Source organism: Amia ocellicauda, chromosome 7 (assembly GCF_036373705.1).
Source record: "Amia ocellicauda isolate fAmiCal2 chromosome 7, fAmiCal2.hap1, whole genome shotgun sequence".
Classification (NCBI taxonomy): Eukaryota; Metazoa; Chordata; class Actinopteri; order Amiiformes; family Amiidae; genus Amia; species Amia ocellicauda.
The window spans coordinates 4,986,031-5,008,827 of record NC_089856.1 but is presented as its reverse complement, the minus strand read 5'-3'; the positions used below and the strand labels follow the sequence as shown (position 1 = coordinate 5,008,827).

General features: G+C 41.3%; 2 protein-coding genes across 2 annotated transcripts in view; one reads left to right on the top strand and one right to left on the bottom strand.

Annotated features, from left to right (window-relative positions):
- The first annotated feature begins 3,846 nt into the window (after positions 1–3,846).
- Positions 3,847–11,340, top strand: tmed1a (transmembrane p24 trafficking protein 1a). The gene is made up of 4 exons (XM_066708091.1): positions 3,847–4,109; positions 5,811–5,908; positions 7,747–7,930; positions 8,888–11,340. Exons 1-4 carry the CDS (start codon positions 3,930–3,932, stop codon positions 9,104–9,106), a joined length of 681 nt encoding a protein of 226 aa, XP_066564188.1. The 5' UTR covers positions 3,847–3,929; the 3' UTR covers positions 9,107–11,340.
- A 9,076-nt stretch (positions 11,341–20,416) lies between these two features.
- The window catches only part of LOC136752605 (dynamin-2), a 70,116-nt gene continuing 67,735 nt past the window's right edge, over positions 20,417–22,797 (bottom strand). Inside the window, exon 21 of the mRNA XM_066708089.1 lies at positions 20,417–22,177. Coding sequence (XP_066564186.1) covers positions 22,135–22,177 — 43 coding nt within the window. The 3' untranslated portion in view covers positions 20,417–22,134. The remainder of the gene's footprint in view (positions 22,178–22,797) is intronic.

The following is a 22,797-nucleotide window of genomic DNA, read 5'->3' as shown; positions in this document are numbered from 1 at the left end:
GAGCTCCAGATGTTGCAGACTTGTGCTTTTTTCATACATCTTTTATTGCTTATTCTGTTGCATAAGATGATAGATTGGTACCTGCTTAACCACAATTATCAGCTTGTTTCCAGAAAAAGTTAAAGAATGCGTGTTTGCTATATTATCAAAACACACTAAGAAAAAGTATCTCTCAGTGATCTAGGTTATTTGTAAATCTTTTCAAAGAATGCAATGAGTTTGATTAAATAACATCTAATGTCTAGGGTTGCTACAGCAGGGTGTACCCCTCTAACTCTGCAGTGATCTTGTGTGAGGATTGTCTATTGTTCTCACTGTGTTGGGCTTCAGGACCAGTTCCATCATTGCTTCGTGTTGAACAACTGCATCGCCCGGACAACTACAGTGGCTTTGCATGCTGTTTAGCCTGTGGCTGCACCTGCTGCTGGTGATGACGTACTGCATCATCTGTACATGAACACCAGCCCAGCCAGCCGAATGGGAATAGGCTGCAGGTATCCTTTAATTTACCAGTGTCTAGCTTGTGCTCCCAGTCTTTAGAAATTGGTGATTTTGCAGGGGGGGGACCTATTACACTAAGTAGATTGGAGCTCTCTAGGACTAAGGTGGCAGAAGTGTGATGTATAGCATAGTACAGACAGAGACCTCTCCAAGGTATTTCTTTCAGTGACTGGCTTTACAGTTAGAGCTGCCTATTTTCTTCACTCCTCTTCCCAGCTGTGCGGTTCTGGTAATAGCCTTCCTCATGTTGCTGGAAACACTGAGGGTTGTGACTGCACAGGTGCAATATGGGTGGATGCGGGAGCTACTGCATAGAAAGGTATGTCAGGCAGGGGATAAAGCAATGGGTCAATGTGCAATGTGTAGTTTAAAAAATTGGACAACTGAAACCAATCAAAGGCAACTTCAAGAAATCATTTTTTACCCGTTTTCATAGTCATTTTCCCTTGAAGTGTTGCTTGGGTACACACCAAAGTTCATTTCTTGCAAAGGGAAATCTCTATTGAATGTTCACTTTTTTCAGTACTCAAGGTTATGTATGTGATTGGCCCCTGTATTTTTAACTTCTACACATATGTTATATCTCTGAGAAAGAAGGTGTTTGAGTTATGTGTGTTCACATTATTTAAGACTATTTAATTCACCTTGTGAATGAGCTAATCAGACCAATTTATAAACTGGAAGCTGGATTGAAACAAAAGCCAGAAGACACTGCAGCCCTAATTAGAGAGCCCTGGATTAGAGTTGAACTTGATTGACAGGATTAAAATAGGCTTCAGTAACAAGTTGTGCACTCTCAGAAGCTCATCTCCACTTGTGTTTTTCAGGTTTGACCATCAGAGAGCTGAATGCACCTGGAACGTCAACCAGAAGAGTTAACTGTGTCTTCAGTGAGCCACCAGCCAGCAGGTAATTCTGACCTTTCTGTTAAATCACCCTTTGACATTGTGATCACTTCAGTCTACAGGTCTGCTACCTAAATGTGGCCATCTTTAGTAATCCAGAAAATTGAGCATTCGTTCATGACACCACAGCAAGTTCAACAAAGTGAAAAGCACTATTGTAATTATCCCAGCCACCTTTACTGCGGCCAGTATGTTCAGAAACACATTTTTGAATAGCAAAGTTTAACCATGCACACAAGTGTAACTCAGTTCTAGTCTAGTCTTGTGACTGGGTGAAAATAATCTTGTGACAGATATTGAAAAGTAAATTGTTGCCAGGCTAGTGTTAATCCAGTGGATTGGGAACTGTGACTGAGACAGATGTGTTTTCTGCAGCCTGAACCATTTTGCTGACAAGAGGACACAATTCCACACAGTCTGTTGGATGGTAAGGATTGTTTTCTGAGTTGATAAACAACTCACATTCGCTGTATTTGGGGTCATTGTCATGCTGCAGAATAAATTTGGGGCCAATCAGATGCCTCCCTGATGGTATTGCATGATGGATACATATCTGCCTGTATAGATGGAAAACTGTGAAATAGTGAAATATGATGACAAACCCTGTTGGCCAAATCACCCAAATTCATGGAGGGGCGATCGAGGTGAACTGCATGGTGCAAAGTGGTGACAGGAATGCATTCACCTGGACGCAGAAACTTGACTGTATTTATTACACTCACCAGGAGATCTTCAGCATCATTTTTGAGCCAGAGCCCACCAACTGTGCTGCCAAGCTTACAAAATGTGACTGGATGCTTTTAAACCAGATTTAAAGCACAGATGACGTGCAAAGCAGTTTGCAAAGTCGCAATGAAAAGTATTAATTCAAGCATTTAGCTTAAATTTCAATTAAATATCACCAATGCGTTGTTGCTTAGTTATGTCATTATTTTTTAATCGCATATGAGATTTTGACAGTGATCTTATTCCACATGAACAGACTATTTCACACATTCCACACACACACAATTAGTCTATTATTTACCAGCAAGATGAGCCCCACTGTGAAGCAGGGCGTCCAAACAAATATTGAAACTCATCAATGCTCCTCTCCACAGAAATCTTTAGTAAAATACTTTTAAAATATTTTTTATTTTTTTAAAGCAAACTGAAACATCCAAATTTGAATACTTATGAAGTCTTTAGTAAAATACTGTTTTATGTGGTATAGTATTTTACATTTACAAAAATAAAACCAATTTTAATACTTTTGATCAAAATAATAACATTCAATTCTAAAAAAAATATCTAAAATGCTAAAATAAATCTCAGAAAAAAACTCAATACAAAATAGTGCGGTGCATTGTCAAATAGAACGGATAATGCATTACACAAAAAAGAAAACTATTAAAGAAAACAAAACAAACAATATGATAATAATTGAAAGCAACTGTTTGGGGATAGTGAATCCGCACCTCAGAAATACTATATTGCGGGATCTGCAGTGATTGTTCAGACAAGGCGAAAAACGCGAAATCCAGTCCCTCCAACACAAACAGGTCATGAACTAGTGAACAGAGCTAAACACAGAGCAGTTTTAACACTACCTTTTGAAAATGGCTTCGCTTCACCATTACCCTTGATAATACATATTTTTCATAGTTTGCAAATATTTACCTACTGATAAAATATTCAAATACTTCAGAGACATGACCAGCAGTCCACATGGTACATAACAGTGATCTAGGTATAGGAAACGTTTGGTTGAATGGCAAATCGTGGCAAATCAGTCGTTATTCGTCCTCTGCCGCCTTAGGACTTTATTTTCAAATTATTACTTTAGATTTTATTTTTGCAGGCTTTTAACTTCGCCTTATTTTTTATTTTCTTAATATTTTCTGCTATATGATATATCCACTTTGATATGTTAATATTTTTTTCTGCTATATGATGTATCCACTTTGATATGTTAATATTTTTTTCTGCTATATGATGTATCCACTTTGATATGTTAATATTTTTTTCTGCTATATGATGTATCCACTTTGATATGTTAATATTTTTTTCTGCTATATGATGTATCCACTTTGGTATGTTAATATTTGTTTCTGCTATATGATGTATCCACTTTGATATGTTAATATTTTTTTCTGCTATATGATGTATCCACTTTGGTATGTTAATATTTGTTTCTGCTATATGATGTATCCACTTTGGTATATGATATATTTTTTAATTGAACTGCACCTCAAATGGAAAACCCGCAACGCAGCGAGACTGGGAGAGATGCACTATACATGATGTGTGCCAGTAAAAACACCTGAACCCACCATTACCCATTCTGATTGGGCCTCCACTCCTTAGGTCCCACCTCCTTATCTGCCATTGGTCAGACGTCGGACCGTGTAACTTCTGATTGGCTGTCAAGCTGCGGATTACCACCAGCCAATCCGAAAGCGAGGAAAGTTCGGCCGTGAGAAGCAGGCAGAGGAAGTAAGTTTCCGGGAGTCTTTCCCTTTAATAACAAGAGAGGCAGCAGCAATGGAGCTCAGAATAACTATACAGGTTTGTTTGGCCATCGTTTCGGCCTTATGCGTGGGCCAGACAACGCCTTTCATCCCGGCCAAAGATAGCGAGTTCACCTTCATCTTGCCAGCCGGAAGAATTGAATGTTTTTTCCAAACAGCCACGAAAAACAGCACCATGGAGGTGGAGTACCAGGTGAGCAAGAGGAGCCGAGTAGGGGCTCAAGTCACTGGGGGTAAAGGTTGCCTGGGGGTAGTGGTCCGATTTACAGCAACAGTCAGGGCGGCCGTGCGTCTCCGGCGCTGCCTCTACAGCCGCTGCAAACGCTGGTCTTTGCGCGCAGGGTCGCTTCTGTGCAGCGCCTTATGCATTGTGCGAGACTTGTGCAATCAAATGGGCATCGCACCCCGCATTTGGGACAGGACACGTAGTTTGCACATGAACTGGCCCTGCATACGTCCACCTACGTGTCGCCCTCGAGTTGAGCACGGATCAGAGGCTCGCTCACTTCCTGTTTGAGGAGCATCAGAAGTGAAACTGGCCACCCGTTTCACTGACTTCCACCGAGGCGCCTCCGTGTGCATCGTAATGCGATCGGTGACAACATTGAAGCGAGTCTGCTTGTGTACTATGTGCTCCTGTCAGATCTTGAAATCATTCAAACATGGTTTACTTAGAAATGGGGACAGGAAATGTATATATGTGTGTATAGGCTGCACACTGTGTGCTGGTCAGGACAAAGGTGAAACTCTGTTCTCTCTAACCACGATAAAGCATGCGTACATGTGCTTGATAAGATGTGTGATCGAGCAGGGTCAGTTTGCCTTGGTTAACACAGCGGTCAGAGAGGCTTTTTTTGCAGAGTTTGGGATACAGAGCGTGTATTTGTGATGCACCGAAACCCTCGCCCACGCAAACCCAATCCCAGTAAGAGTATGTGTCATGTTGCAGTTGAAAGCAGCATTTTTGTTTTCTTGTCTTATTCTACGTGTTGTTACGGGATATTTCTGATCCAGGATTCTTGCTACATTGAAGAGCCCAGTGGAGACTCTTGCATCTGAGGTGTGACGGTTGACTTGAGCCCAAATCACTTCTATGCTATTGGTAGAAGGCTTAAAGGCAAATGACGTAACATGGGCAAGCCACTGACTGCTGCATGGTTACAGCTATAACTATTTATCTTCTAGGTGTTCCTGAAGCTTTTGTATAATCAGTGAGATAAAGTCAAGTCTGTTTTAAAAGCCCACAACTGATCCTGTAATCTATAACTTATATTAGTGGTGAGGACACTATGAAGGAATTGATAAGAACATTAAATGTGTGCATTTGAATGGCAACATTTGGGCAACAAGTTGTTCTGATGGTTTCCAGTAGGTAATTAATTCCAGAATTCCATCTGGTAATTTCTTGACAAATTTGCTTTGTTTTGGAAGTCTTCTGTGGTCTGCTCCTATTGCTGACTCATGCATTACATGCCACTTTAGGCTGTCAATTTAGGATGTTTAATGACCAGTTTATATTATATTATTCTTATTAATACATTCTTAGCCGATGCCCTTACCCAGAGCCCCTTCCCAGAATGGATCCCACAAATTATATATATTTCACAAATTCTATTACAATAAGTGCAAAATATTAACCATGTACAATGCAAACTGAAGTAAAATAAACTAATAGCAAGTACAGAATTAAGTGCATGATTTTGTGAAGTGGTAGTTCAGGTGAACGCTGAATTGTGATCATGGTTACATCACCACTGTTGTAGTGTGGTCAGAAAAGGCATAATTGTCAATAGTAGAGAACTTTATGGAGACTTCTGGTCATCTTATTAAGAGCTGGTGGCTTCAGGTTTAGATGAAATTGTGTGTAGTTTGTCAGTGATGTTGTCTTTTCCAGGTGATTGCTGGGGCTGGTATGGATGTTGACTTCACCATCAACAACCCCAATGGGTATCAGCTCATCTCTGAGTTCAGGAAGTCGGACGGCGTTCACACGTGAGTTTCTGTCTGACCTTTCCCTAGTCCTTTCAATGTTTTTACAGGCCCCAACCCTGGGCACCAAACCACACTGAGTGGAGCACAGCACGTGGTTTAGGACCATCAAGTCTGAAGTACAGTACTGCCTGTGCACATAAGTGTCTTTATTTTGAATTACCAGTGAAACGATATTTGTATTCATTTCTTTTTTCTCATTATACCTAAAACGTAAATCGTGTGGTTTGTGTATGAAAATGTGGATATTTTCATTTTTACATTAACATATGGCATATTAGACAGCCATACAGTGACCATTATGGAAATAAACTGCTCCTGATTACTTTAAAAAGGTGCATGAATTGCTGCAATTCACAATGAGCAAATACAAACTTCTCAGTATTAAAAATAAATAAATATATCAAGATCCAATATGGCTATTTCATTTTAGACTTTTTTTCAGTTCTGTGTTGTACTTCAGGTTCCCTTTCAAGAAGAGCAACATATCCACATTTCTAGGCAGCAGCTGATTTTGGAGATTTGTTGACTGCAATATCAGTTGCAGGAAACACACTGTGAAGCCAGTGAAGTAGCTGGAATGTAAACTGAGCAGTCTAGCCAGTTTTCACAGACCGGGAAATCAGCTTTCATTGTCTTTCCAAAAATCAGATAGTCTAGATATTTTCCCTTGTTATTTATCTGTGGGAGAATGAACTGCGTTGCATTATTAAATACATTGCGCTTGGTTTAAATCTGTCCCGTGTAGCCACTACATATTTATATCATGAAATATACAGTATGACATATACAGTCACAGCCTATATATGTAGTTTCTTAAGAAAAATTAATACATGTATATATAAATATGGGATCCATAACTTACTCAGTTTTTCCACAAATTCAGTGTTAGCATGTTTTCTCTGTATACCTGCAGCTTTATCAATGTTGCAAAATAAAATAATCGCACGTCAATAACATCGCATGTGGCATCAGCTTTTATTTTGAACGGGATTCCTTTAAAAAATACCTTTGACACCGTAATTAATGGATCAGTTGTATTAATCGCTACATTTTGTAAGGTTTTTATTTCTGCAGTTTGTAAAGTGTCTATACTTGGATTACCATTAATATATAGTTAGCAATAATGAGGGCTTACAAATATAATTAAAATATGTGCTTCATCATGCGATTGATCACATCATAATTAACCTCTGTTTTAAACATTTTAATAGTTTTAAGATAGTGTAAACAGGGGAAAGCTAAAAACCGTGACACTTAAATAATTTTGAGAGAATTTAGAAGACATCGGGACATTTCATTTAAATTCAGGAAGAATATTTCATGTTTGTATGTATTTATAACAAAAAAAAAAAAAATGAATATTTCGTCAGGGCACATTGTATTGCAGTTCGATGCAGTCCTTTCTCCAGCAGGATTTTTGTGATCTTTTCAATGTCTTTCTGCTCCAAGCAATTCCTGCCATTACTGTACTTACAATTTCCAAATGCAGTGGTGCTCCGACAGTGATGTCATAGTACATTCCCTGGACCAGTTTGGGACTCAGCCAGTATGATGTACGAAACTGTGCCTCCTGAAATTAGTCCAGGCACAGGCAGAGGTGCAGCTGAGCCCTAGTGGAAACGCCCTGGACCGGAATGGCCACTCTGAGGTGCAGCTAAACGTGGCTAGTGGAAACGGGGCAATAGATGGCTGGAGACCTATTTGTCCAAATTGGTCACATTGGTCCTTATTCCTGTGTTTGGGTCTTCATTTTGAAACATTCGAACCTTAAGGGAATATGTGCACTTCTGTGTTTTCATTTTTGTTTGGTCTGTTATTTTCTCGTCTGGTCTCTTTAGAGTGGAGCCCACCGATGAAGGGGATTACCAGATCTGCTTCGACAACACCTTCAGCAAGTTCTCGGAGAAGATGGTGTTCTTTGAGGTGATATTCGAGGGCCCTGGGGGGGACGCGGGGCAGGACGATTGGTCACAGATGACTGAGCCCGAGAGCCTCCTGGAATACAAGCTCGAAGACATCCGGGTAGGCCACTCTGCTGTCTGTTTATGCTCTGAGGCCCTCGGTTCTTTCTGTGAGACAGTGTGTGCTGTTCTGTGGGGGTGGTGGGGGAGACAGTATTGTTGCAGAACTGGGGGACTGCCGGTAGAGGAGCTAGCGTGAAAGGGCCTTTGCTTCATCAGAGAAATCCGAATCCTTCTCTCCAGGCCTCTGCAGTAATTGGTAGAAGTTTTGCTTGATTATAGAGCAAAAATACTCTATAGTATTTTATAGGGGGAGGGAGGATGGTGTAAGATATTGAAATTAGCCTTTGGTATGACACACTTGATAGCCCTGCAGTTCAGATCCTGCTGCAGGTTGCTACTTCAACGCTGAAGATGATTGATCTATCATTTTCCTGGATTTACACTATATGTGATGGGAGGAGCCTCCTTCCACCTGGTGAGGAATGGCTCATGTACTACTGTAATAGGCAGTCCAGATAGGATTGATCGCTCTTCCTGGGCTAGAAACTGCACTGTAGCAGTAATGACACTAATGCTCCAATAACCTGTGTGGAAGGATTGCAGAAGCCTTGATAGCCTTTGATGGCCAAGTACTTTTAAATCCACAGTGAACAGCTGTCTTATTGATGCCTGTCCTGTGTCACTCAGCTTTAATTTACAGCTTAATTTTGTTTTTGTTTAGTAGTAAAATAAGTTGGTGGCAGAGTACTTTTTAATCCCTTGTTCGTGTTGCTTAACAGAGTCCTTTCAAAATGGATTTATCAGGTGAAAATGGAGCAAAGGCATCTGCTTTCTGTACCTTCAGAAAATTACATAAAGGAAGGGATTAATAAATCCAGGCTTTTAAAATGATAAAATCATTAGCTTTTCCCACTTTTGACAATCAGGCAGAGGGTGTAACTGTGTGACCCTCTCGTCAGCCAGGTGTGTAGTAGAGGTTTGTGTCTTGGGCTCACTGGACGGTGTGCTTTTTCAGGAGTCGGTGGAGTCTGTGCACCGGCGGCTGGAACGCAGCATGCATTTCCAGAACGTCCTCCGCGCCTACGAGGCCCGTGACCGCATCCTGCAGGATGACAACCTGTGGCGCGTCACCTTCTGGTCGTGCCTCAACATGCTGGTGCTGCTGGTGGTGGCCATGGTGCAGGTGTACACCCTCAGGAGCCTCTTCGAAGATAAAAAGAAAGTGCGCACGTAATCGCCAGCGCCCCCCTCCCCCGACGATTGGGCTGGGGGTAAGGAGGAGGAGGGATAGGATAAGGGGAGCTCCTCAAGACCAAGTCTTCCACATTGACTGATCCCAAACTGTCCACTGTCCACTCCCTCGGCTCATCCCATCCCTGGGAGTGCTCTGTCACGAACAGGCTAGCCAAACTACTCCCTGGTTCCAGTTTACACTCGGATCTCCACATGCAATTAATTTCCATCGCAGTCTCAAACTAAGCACATGCCAGTCTTCCCTCCCTTCTACACGAGAGCTTTATTTAGTCCAGAGCGGATGGTTTCCTGTACACCCCTGTGTGCCCACTGGCCGCTTCACTCAAGGATCTGATCTCGCACTGCCAAGACGAAGATGTCCTTCACACCCCTGCCTGCAAAATGTGAAGCTTCTTATTGTTTCCTCACTGGATTTCGGTGTAGATTTTTATAGTTTTCTCACTGACTTTGTCTTCAGTTCACAGCGGTTACTCAAAGTGCCTGAGCTGCTCTTCAACTCTTCTGTTCAACATCCAAGCTGAAATATGTTGTTTTCTTTCTTTCAATGCAGCACTTGATATTGTGTAGAATATGGAGTCCGTGTTCGTATATATGATGATGCATCAATGGTGAATGAGATGTCTGATCATGGTACATGTACAAAAGAACACTGGCATCAGCCAATCATGATGTTCCAGGATGTGTAAGGTGCACCAGAGGTGATCTGTAGTGCTCATGTGCTTAATATCCTTCTTAGTCCCTTTCCTGATTTCTAACAGCTGTCACACAATTGATGAAACAAGGTGCAGCACTTGCATTAATGCTGTATACAGCAAGTTTCAATGACCTGTCCATCACAGTACATCTATACAAGCCTTGTACCTTCACTGTATTACTGCTGGTCCAGGTCTCTTAAACCAGCTAATTTGCAAAACTGAAAATCAGAGCTTTGGTACCTTTCTCAGTGTGGGGGTCGTGAAGGTAGCCGGAATCCTGGAATTGATACCGTAAAAAGCAATAAAACTGAATGGGTTCCACTTTATTGGGCTGAGCCCTTAAACTTGCAAAGAAAGCGTCAGACTAATATTACCAGTTAATAAAATACTGACCTTTCCTAGAGAAATAAGCTCCTTTCCATTTTTCATCTTGTGTGTCAGAAAGCTTTAGAACTTTGATATTTCCAGGGTATCATATTTAGTCTGTTTTACAGCTGGGAAAATCTAAATGTACTCTGTTAGTTTCACCTACCTGTAGTCAGGCATGATGATATGTGGAAAGTGCCCACTCAGCCTTCAGGATTACTCAATCAACGCAATCAGCCTCCTGGCCCTGGTGCCCTCAGGTCTGGAGAGGCAGTCCTGGGATGTGTTCTGAAGTCTAGCTCCAGATACACTTTGGTTTTCTTTGGTTGTTATTTTTACATTGTGGTCAATCTTAGGTGGTACCTGCTGTCAATAAAGTGAGATGGCAAATCAAGCTCAGAATCCTTCTGAACCGCCTCAACATTCCCTTAAGGGTCTTCAGGTAAGCGCCTTTCACACAAGCGCATCGAACCAGGTTACGAGCCACTTTTTAGTAACTCGTACCTGACCCGCTTGTCATTTCTGGGGAAAGGGATCGACTGGGTTGTAGAAAGCAAATGTTTGGAATGATTACCTAAACTGGATTAAGCTTTTTTCTGTGATCTTCATGGAAAACATGTCACATCTACATAGAAATCAGATAGCATAGCATAGGCCCTGGTAGATTAGATTACTGTAACAACACTGGCTCCACATGTTGAGGATACAGGGGCAACTACTAAGCTGCTGCTCTTGTGAATTGTCTGAATTGGTACTAAAGTGCTAATTTTGTGAGTACAGTAGGAACACCTGTGGAAATGCAGTATACCTGAGAAGAGATGGCCAAACTCGCAGTAAGCAGCTGTTCCACAATGCAGTGACCGTAACCTTGACCTGCGTGAGATCCTTAGATATCGATGGCTGAGCTCGGATGCTACTGAGAGATTTGTGTGTTGTGGGTCACATGTGAAACAGAGACTGGAGTTCAGATGCAAGAGATGCAGTGTGTCCTACTCTGTTGTAGTTACTGAGAATCTCTTCATATAAGTGGAAAGCAAGTATGGATCCGAGAGGGGGAAGGGGGGGTGCACAGAGCAAAATCACCTGGTTGTGCCTTTGGATTAGCTTGAAATGGTATTTGTTTTGTTTTTTAAATAAACTTATACTTTTAAAACTGTCTGTTTTGCGTGATCTTATTTTTTTGTTTTATGCTGACACGTGCTGTGTCTTGTTTGATGTGGCTCGCTGTGGTAGTCTGCGTAAGTAAAACTGATTCAGGAGTTTTTTGTTTTTCTCTTAAAGACAAAATGTGTTTTCCCATGCTTTGATACTACTAATAACAATGAATAAACTCATGATAATGCAACAATCAAAAATAATAAACTGAAGTGAGGGTGGCACAGTGGTTAGGGCTTAGCACTGCTGTCTCATCATCTGGGACCCGGGTTTGATTTGGACCTTGGGTGTCTCCATCTGTGGAGTTTGCATGTTCTCCCTGTGCCCGGATTGCTATGGCCCCAGAAGTCTGTTCTTGTTCACTGCACAGTCTGGTGTCCCTGGGAAAAGTTACAGGCTGAAGAGGTTTGGTGACTCCATCTGTTTAAAGCACTGAACGGCCAATCTGAGGGTTAGGCTTATGAGCTGGTGCTGCTGGGATTGTTCTCATACATGTATTCTGCATGTATAGTGGTGCTCCAGTGGTGCTCAATGTATTGTCAATGTAATATAGATTTAAACTGCTCTGCAATAAATTAATGACACTTGCCTGATCACTGTATTACAACATGAGACGGGGTCAGTTGGCCCATCTCTCCTCATTGGTTGTAAGTACCCAATCAGCCCCACAGTCTCATCCAGGCATTTCCTGAAGGAACCACAGAATCAGGCTCAGCTACAAGGCAGAGCAGTGTGCTCCAGATTCACAGACTCTTTGTACAGAGGAATCCCCTCTCTGCAGTCCTGAATAAGTCTGCTCTATGTCAGCTTGTGACCTTCAGTCCCTGTTTCATTGATGTATTGGATTTATTGTCTTAAAGAAGCTTGCTCAATACCTCTTACAACTTTTAATAAGTAAAAGAAATCCCCTTAAACATTGTCAGACTAAACATGTTCAGTGCATATCTTTACTAGTGTGAAATGGTCACTCTCTGTTTCAGGTTATTCTGCCAGGACCCCCTTGTAAATGAGGCCTCAGTCTCAGTGGGTTTAATCCTGGATAAACAGTCAAGATCAATACTCTTTAAAATGTAATTGAAAGCAATAGACCTGTCACAGAAGAGCATTCCTCTCCAGTGAGTCAATAATGCAGTGGGAGGATGAGTCCCCTAGTGGACGCTGTAGCTCTGTGTGTCCAGCAGGAAGAGGATGTATATGCCTACAGTTTGTTTATTATTATTTATTTTTTAAATATACAGTTGTGGGATCAGCCATATACAGTGAGGGAAAAAAGTATTTGATCCCCTGCTGATTTTGTACGTTTGCCCACTGACAAAGAAATTATCAGTCTCTAATTTTAATGGTAGGTGTATTTTAACAGTGAGAGACAGAATAACAACAAAACAATCCAGAAAAACGCATTTCAAAAAAGTTATAAATTGATTTGCATGTTAATGAGGGAAATAAGTATTTGACCCCTTCGACTTAGTACTTGGTGGCAAAACCCTTGTTGGCAATCACAGAGGTCAGACGTTTCTTGTAGTTGGCCACCAGGTTTGCACACATCTCAGGAGGGATTTTGTCCCACTCCTCTTTGCAGATCCTCTCCAAGTCATTAAGGTTTTCGAGGCTGACGTTTGGCAACTCGAACCTTCAGCTCCCTCCACAGATTTTCTATGGGATTAAGGTCTGGAGACTGGCTAGGCCACTCCAGGACCTTAATGTGCTTCTTCTTGAGCCACTCCTTTGTTGCCTTGGCTGTGTGTTTTGGGTCATTGTCATGCTGGAATACCATCCACGACCCATTTTCAATGCCCTGGCTGAGGGAAGGAGGTTCTCACCCAAGATTTGACGGTACATGGCCCCATCCATCGTCCCTTTGATGTGGTGCAGTTGTCCTGTCCCCTTAGCAGAAAAACACCCCCAAAGCATAATGTTTCCACCTCCATGTTTGACGGTGGGGATGGTGTTCTTGTGGTCATTCCTCCTCCTCCAAACACGGTGAGTTGAGTTGATGCCAAAGAGCTCGATTTTGGTCTTATCTGACCACAACACTTTCACCCAGTTCTCCTCTGAATCATTCAGATGTTCATTGGCAAACTTCAGACGGGCCTGTACATGTGCTTTCTTGAGCAGGGGGACCTTGCAGGCGCTGCAGGATTTCAGTCCTTCATGGCGTAGTGTGTTACCAATTGTTTTCTTGGTGACAATGGTCCCAGCTGCCTTGAGATCATTAACAAGATCCTCCCGTGTAGTTCTGGGCTGATTCCTCACCGTTCTCATGATCATTGAAACTCCACGAGGTGAGATCTTGCATGGAGCCCCAGATCAAGGGAGACTGACAGTTATTTTGTGTTTCTTCCATTTGCGAATAATCGCACCAACTGTTGTCACCTTCTCACCAAGCTGCTTGGCGATGGTCTTGTAGCCCATTCCAGCCTTGTGTAGGTCTACAATCTTGTCCCTGACATCCTTGGACAGCTCTTTGGTCTTGGCCATGGTGGAGAGTTTGGAATCTGATTGATTGATTGCTTCTGTGGACAGATGTCTTTTATACAGGTAACGAGCTGAGCTTAGGAGCACTCCCTTTAAGAGAGTGCTCCTAATCTCAGCTCGTTACCTGTATAAAAGACACCTGGGAGCCAGAAATCTTGCTGATTGATAGGGGATCAAATACTTATTTCCCTCATTAACATGCAAGTCAATTTATAACTTTTTTGAAATGCGTTTTTCTGGATTGTTTTGTTGTTATTCTGTCTCTCACTGTTCAAATACACCTACCATTAAAATTATAGACTGATCATTTCTTTGTCAGTGGGCAAATGTACAAAATCAGCAGGGGATCAATTACTTTTTTCCCCTCACTGTATGTAAATGTAGCCAGTTTTCAACGTGTAATGAAAAATTTTAATAAAATGTGAGAAACACAGTTAGACCTGCAGTGTCACAGGAAGTGCACTCAGCCTGCAAGTAAGTGAAAGTGAAAGTAACTGAGAATGGGAACAGAAGCCATTACTGAGAGCAGGACAGGCTGGAGCTCTGTGGAGAAAAGATATATACACTCACTTGTCTCTCAGGTTGTTAGGATTGTAGTGGCGTATGTTGCTCTAATTGTTGGAATAAAGGGTTTTAAACAGTCTCTCTCTGTATATTCAGCTTTGCTGTCCAATGAAAATAATATCCTGTCTCTGAGTTTTTTCACTCATTGTCTCTATTGCTCTATTTAATGTATTACCTGCACTATAAAACACAGAGTATTAACTCTGTTCATGAGGTAACTGTTCTCACTAGAAACCAGACCTTGTTACTAGAAGTGAATGTTTGTATATTTGAGCAGCAAGTAACCTTGTCTGTTGTGCCATTTCAATGCAGTTTGAGGTGATTATTTGACTGTAGGGTCCCAGATGAAGACGATCATTACTCGAGTGTACAGGAGGGGAAGTTTTGGTGTCAGTCCATTTGTTTAGGCTATCAGACCTGAACATATGCAGACAAAGATTATCTTCTGTTAAAAATTTAGTCAGTAGTGGAGCAATAAACTTCGCTGTGTAAGATTGCTTGTGCAGCATGGAGGATGAGATGGCAAGACATTTTTTTTTTTCTTCCACACCACGGCAGTCAGTTTTCCAGTAGGAATCTGTCTACTCCCAGAGGAATGACCTGGGTAATTTAGAAATTTCACCGTAGCAAAGGGAATCCGTGCAGAATACAATTGCAATTCACAGGTTAAAAACACTGAAGGCTTGAATCTCAATCGCTGTTCATGATTAACAAACTGCTAATGTACTATCGGCATTATAAGCTGCAGAACCGCTCGGTGCCATGACGCACGTATTCCACTAGAGGGCAGGATCGGCACATGGCTGAACCTTTCAGTGTTCATTTACAATGGGGACTATAATTTAAACTCGGCTCAGATTAGCGCGATAAGTAACGAATTCAAAATAACAAATATTGTAAACCATTAAAGTTGAGAAAAAAATTGAAGTGATCAAAAATAAAACAATCGAAAGCAAAATGTACAGAATTTTAAACAAATTATTATATCAAAAGCTAATATATACACTCACCTAAAGGATTATTAGGAACACCATACTAATACTGTGTTTGACCCCCTTTCGCCTTCAGAACTGCCTTAATTCTACGTGGCATTGATTCAACAAGGTGCTGAAAGCATTCTTTAGAAATGTTGGCCCATATTGATAGGATAGCGTCTTGCAGTTGATGGAGATTTGTGGGATGCACATCCAGGGCACGAAGCTCCCGTTCCACCACATCCCAAAGATGCTCTATTGGGTTGAGATCTGGTGACTGTGGGGGCCAGTTTAGTACAGTGAACTCATTGTCATGTTCAAGAAACCAATTTGAAATGATTCGACCTTTGTGACATGGTGCATTATCCTGCTGGAAGTAGCCATCAGAGGATGGGTACATGGTGGTCATAAAGGGATGGACATGGTCAGAAACAATGCTCAGGTAGGCCGTGGCATTTAAACGATGCCCAATTGGCACTAAGGGGCCTAAAGTGTGCCAAGAAAACATCCCCCACACCATTACACCACCACCACCAGCCTGCACAGTGGTAACAAGGCATGATGGATCCATGTTCTCATTCTGTTTACGCCAAATTCTGACTCTACCATCTGAATGTCTCAACAGAAATCGAGACTCATCAGACCAGGCAACATTTTTCCAGTCTTCAACTGTCCAATTTTGGTGAGCTTGTGCAAATTGTAGCCTCTTTTTCCTATTTGTAGTGGAGATGAGTGGTACCCGGTGGGGTCTTCTGCTGTTGTAGCCCATCCGCCTCAAGGTTGTACGTGTTGTGGCTTCACAAATGCTTTGCTGCAAACCTCGGTTGTAACGAGTGGTTATTTCAGTCAAAGTTGCTCTTCTATCAGCTTGAATCAGTCGGCCCATTCTCCTCTGACCTCTAGCATCAACAAGGCATTTTCGCCCACAGGACTGCCGCATACTGGATGTTTTTCCCTTTTCACACCATTCTTTGTAAACCCTAGAAATGGTTGTGCGTGAAAATCCCAGTAACTGAGCAGATTGTGAAATACTCAGACCGGCCCGTCTGGCACCAACAACCATGCCACGCTCAAAATTGCTTAAATCACCTTTCTTTCCCATTCAGACATTCAGTTTGGAGTTCAGGAGATTGTCTTGACCAGGACCACACCCCTAAATGCATTGAAGCAACTGCCATGTGATTGGTTGGTTAGATAATTGCATTAATGAGAAATTGAACAGGTGTTCCTAATAATCCTTTAGGTGAGTGTATATATATATATATATATATATATATATATATATATATATATATATATATATATATATATATATATATTGAAAGTAAATAATGTTAAATCGAGAGCACTGGAGTCCTGTCTTTAGTTGCGATGCCGCAATCCTTGCTTTCGTTTGTTTTTTGCACTGTTCTGTCGTGGGGGCGGGGCTTAGAGGGAGGCGTGGGTCATGGCTCTCCATTGGTCCACTACATCACATTACATTACGTGTCATTTAGCGGACGCTCTTATCCAGGGCGACTTACATTTGTACCCATTTATCCAGCCGGGCATTTTACTGGAGCAATCTAGGGTACAACAGCACTGCTTCACCCGCCTCCTAACCAGCAGTTCTCTACCAGGACCCTCACAGCCCGTGTGCCGTCTCTACAGCCGGGCGTCGGTCCAACGTGCGGCCCCGCGGTCACTATGGCTCCAGTCTGCGCAGTCCGGCCTTTATCTTGTGTTGCGTGGCTGTGAGTGAAGAGCGCGGCTTTGCTCGGTGAAACAGGTGGCGCCGCTTTTCTAGTCGGTGTGTAAATGAAAACAAGTTAAACAATCAAGCACATCCAATCAATTAGTGGGGAAAAAGCACCGCGGCCATATTTTGCCAGTTGACTTGTCTCCGCCTCTAACGCCGCGCTCTTTTGTTCACTCCGCCGAAGGGAGCTCTGAAGGGACAAACCGCGCGATTAGGCCGAGCGCACAACGTGTTGACCTGGGCCGCAGCCGGAGGGAGAGAAAGACAAGCGACGTCCAGAGGCATTTTGTTGACGATTATTATAATTTAACATACGTTTACATTGACTTTCTATATTATAATTGGGTTTTTTTAATTGTATAATTGTACTTTCTATCAGGTGAATATTTAAATATGGACACGTGTTAAGATTGTGGCAATGATGTATGATGATGATGATGATAAATATTGATACTTTTATGTAGCTGTCGATAAAATAACGGTGGAATGTGTAAAATAAATATTTCTATTTATGTAACGTGTTATAGGGTACAACTTTCGGAACTTAAAAAAGTGGAGATATTTAAAATGCATTTACACTCGTTATGTATCTATAGCCTATATTCCAATCCATGTTCCGCTCGTGTCTGTATATAAATAGCCTATTTTAGAATATGCAAAATATTTAGGCTAATTTTGGGATAATTAAATGTGAAGGTTGTGCAAAACTCCCGTCAGTGATGTGTGAATCAAACTTGTCTCCCAAATCCCATGATACATCAATGTAATGTATAGACAACATTATATTAAGACAAGCATCACATTGCCGTAAGAAAATGTTTCCTTGTGCAACAGTATAAATATTTGCTATTTTATTATTATTGTAAGCATCATCAAGATATGTGCTAGTAGATATGTATTTTAAATGGCACAACTTGACTCCCTTAACGTATTACTCTACAGATTTGTAACTGCAAACTTCTTGTCGTATTATTTTTAATGTACTTATCAGGCGTCCTTAACCCGGGCAACCTACAGTTGAAACAAAATACACACGTTTCAGATGAATCATCCAGCTGAAGTGTGCACGTCTCAGTCATGGCGTTTATGGACGTATTTATTAAAGCAGTCCTTAATGTTTTAGAGGGAAACCCAGATCTGCTGGATTAATTAATTAATTAATTTAACTTGTAAATGGACACCTTAATGAATCGTGTTCCTTCACACTGACTGTCTCTGGATTGTCCTGCACACATTCACTCAACACAGCCTGGACACCAGCTGTCATACAATATTAATACCATCGGCTGCTGATGCGATTATTATCCTTCAGTTTATTGTAACTAGTCTGTGAATCACAGTGTTTAATGCACTCGGATATTAATTGTATCAGTCATTGTTTCTTGTAAATGGATTTCACTCCATGCTGCTAATAAAACTGCAATTTCTTCGTGATCCCACACGCACTTGAGATTATATCTTCCGACACAATGTCTCTGATCTCTTCCCTGTCTGTCTAGTCCAGCTCACATCTCTCTTCTGAAAGAGAAGCATCTCCTCAGTGGGTGACATGTCTGGCAGCAGACAGTTAACCGGCCACAAAAGCAGACGCTGAAGCCAGTGGAAGCGGGCATTGCACTGGGCTGTGGTGGGACGGAGCCCCTTGCTGTGCTGTCCCTGCTAACTAAACGAAAGAGTTAGGGAGAAAGAGACGCGGCCGCACTGTCCCTATGGAGGGTGATCAGTGCCAAAATGAAGATGATGATGAACATGAAGATGATTGTGAAGATTAGTATGTGCACTGGCTACCGCCCACTAACTCTGATTGACAGAGTTCAATATTTTGTCACATTGAAAAAAAAAAAGAAATACAAGAGACGCTACGAAATATAGAAGCGCACAGAGAAATGTGAATAGCAAAGAGACAAACAGGGAATATACATATATATATGTTGAAACTAATGAATGTTGAAATGTGTAAATCAAACTGATGTAAGTTATTGAATCTGATTTTCCCATAGAAACAATGTTGTAAGAAGGGGTTACTGATCAAGGCCCCAACTTTTAAAAATAATTACCATAAACACATTTCGTAAGCTAACATTTCATGTTTTGTACTAGATTTTAATGTGGAAATCTTGCTCTATTTGGTTGCCAGCAGAAAGCAGATAAAATATAGAGACAATTACAGAAAACACTATGCATTACAACTTGCTGTGGATTTATCACCATCAATAATGTCACCCACAATTTGCTGAAATCTGCTGGTTGAAAGATACATAAAATCCCAGGAGTTCACCTAATCTGCTCAGGAGCACAGGATAAAATGATCCAAGTTACAGTCTGTTATTCAAACCCAAATTTGAGCTCCCTATTTGCTGGGCTGGGTTAACACTTCTGGGCTGTAAGGGACAGGAGAAACAAAGCCGATATTGCCTTGTGACATACGAGGGGTAATTTGTGTGACCGTGCTCCTGTCCTCTGGAGTTGATCTCAGCAGTCGGTGATAAAATGAACCCTGCACCATGGATGAACTGTGCACGGCAAATAAGCCTCAGCCAGGCCGATTGGTCCTCGTCCCATTCACATTCTTGGCTGTACCTCATCATAGCGTTATGACCCCTCAATGTACCTGCCCTCAAGCAGAATAAAACTCACTGTGACCTCTTTCTGCTTATGGTGGCATTATTTAATTCATGCATTAGATAGTAGAGCTATTTTCTTCCACAAATGCAGTCAGAGTCTGGAGTCAGGAATCAACAGGTTTTTATTACGAAGGCCTTTGGAGAACCAGGGCACACACAGAGAGCAGTCCCTTGGCAGTCTCCCTAACTCTGAATTTAGACCATTGTTTGAAATTCATTGATACACATAGTTTAGTAACAACTACTCCATGTAAGGAACATGCAGATAAAGCAGACTTTAAGAGAAACAGTGATCACATACTTCTGCCTTTGATCACCCTGATGTTATTATAATTGGTCAAGATTTATGTCAAGGTGAAGCAAAAGAAACTGATCCGGCTGCAATCCAGCTCGGAGAATTTCTTTAGCGCTTTCCTGATATGACATCATCCCGCCTCGCTCCTTCCCTTTCGAAGTTTCCAGAAGAGCAATCCGGCACCATATTTACTGTGTTTCAACCTTTTTTTTTTTTTTTTTTTACTGCTACTACTAGTTCTTGCTACTATTAATAATAAGATACACTAAAAGGTAGACCTCAAGTAAAACTATCATCAGTCAGTCATTCATACATACATACATACATAAATACATACAAGCAAGCAGACAGAGACTGAAAGGTTAGAGTGGTGATCCAAGCTGACATGGAATACAATGCAAACGTTTTGGACTCGTAACTCGTAATTTTATTGAAAATTTACATTTCATTTTTATACAGGTATCATTATAGGAGGGAAAGACTGAAAACCCTGAAAACACAGTAATTAAAAAATTAAGAACCAGAGAGACAGAGAAAAAGGGCACTTGTGTGTTATTAATACACTTCAACTCCATCTGATACTATAAACACACGTGTATACAGCACTGAGCGGGTCTTACAGACGTCACATTATAGCATTGTATGCAACTGACTTTACCCAAAATGAATGGCATTGCATCTTTGCTGTCCCATTGACTAAGCTATAATTAGGGTCTTCTCTCAAAATCAATGTTGATGGCAAACCTTTCTCTGTATTGTCATGAAAAGACAATAACTCTTACTGTCCCCATCTATACAATGCGAGAATGAGCATTCATGCAATTAATAAATACAATATCTTTACATGCCTTATGCCTATACGGTTTTAAAAAGAGAAACGTTCCATTTAAAAAAATGAACAAACAGACAAGAAAATGAAAGTATAGCAGCATACCATTACCTTGTGTCACAGAATGTGGTTTTCAAGACACCGCAATATTGTTGCTACAACGTTGTGAGAACACTGTGTGTTAGCTGGGGTGAAATATCTTTAGTGAAAAGCTGTAGGCCTACTCAATTGTTTCAGCACTACTCAACCCTTAAGGAAAAAAGTATCCATTTCAAATGTATTTTCATTGAATATTTAATCTAATATGACAATAAAGGACTGGAACTTGAATATTTAGAGAGGGCTGGACAACATGAATATTTGAACATCCAGATGATTAAGATCATGACGCTTCAAAGTCAACTCTTTCATTTAATAAGTCAGTCCTCTGACAGATGACACATGGCACTTCACCTCCTAAATGAAAACAACAAATACAACATGACCAATCCCTCTCTGCCTTCATTTTGGGCACTTCATTGCGTGGTTATGTGAGGTAAGGTTGTCTTTATGGAGATTTTAGAGCGACGTGGCGAGGCAGGAATGTTGCAATGGGAAACGCTAAGTGCTGAAGTGAATCAGGCAACCTGCTACTGCAAACTACAGACAGAATCAACACCCAGGAGATGCCACTTTAGAGATCCACACTTTCTTCTTTCCCCGATTGTGATTTAAGTGGTAATCTGTGATGTTGAACCAGAACATGGACAAACTATGTGTAGACTATACTATAACGCACCGCATGAAGTGTAAAAATCGTGAAACAGTTGGCATAGTTATTGAGGGCCGAGGGCAGCGACGTTACTGAAGTCACCTATGAAGTACAACGAAGTGCGTATTAAACTGTATATAAGACATAAAGAAGGCAAGGTGGGCCTGTTGAAGTAGTTTTATGTGACATACAAAAATCTGTGTGATATTTCTATACAAACCCTTATTGAACCCAGAGTGCAAAAGAATATTTAAATAGAAAATACATCAGGGCAGAATAATCATGTGTATATATATGTGCGTGTGTTTTTTCTTACACATGCAGTAGCCTACCAGTTAATGACCTTCAATCCATTTCATCAATCAAATTCCAAAGATAATCAACCAAAGTAGCATCTAAGAAAATTATCTAGTGGACAAAAGCCCCGTTTCCTTTCCCTAACAAACTGTTGGGCAACACCAGCCTCCCCGGGTTTCCCATTGAAGCGCAGCAGACTTAATGCAGAAGCCGGCGGGGTCTCCGGGTCCACACGGCCGATCCCCTCATCTGTAGTTGGGCCTGGAAGGGGCGTTAAGGGGAGGCCGCCTGTGGAACAGAACAGCACAGTTTACTGATAGTGGGTTTCATCCAGAAGTTGCACTGCCTTTAAAACACACAAAATATCCCATGATAATGCGGTATGGTGGCCAGATGGGTGACATTTTGAAAATCGTTCACATATTCCAGATGTCATTATAGACTATATGTCAGGCAACTTTCCTCCATAGTCCAGATCAGTACTTAAAATGCTTTTGTCGAAGGTGCGCACCATTAAATGTGCCTGTGCAAAACAAATTAATTAAACAGGAAAAAAACGCATATATCAGACCTACAAATAATAACTGAAAGTATATGAATAAAAGCTGTACTCCCTAACCCCCCACCATTTACTAACTATTCCACCACAACAGGGGTGCCAGACTCCAGTCCTGGGGGGCCGTAGTGTGTGCTGGGTTTTGTTCCAGCCTGCCTCTTGGCTCTTTAATTGGTCTAATTAAACAATTAATTGGACTAATCTAAGACTTCTCTTCAGACTCTGAAGTGTTCTGAGGGTTCAGTGTTTTGAGTCAACAAATTGTAAGATGAGCTATAAATAATAAAATATTAAAGTTTTAGATAAGCCTGCTAAGTAAATAATGACATTCATGAAGTAATTAGGAGTAAAG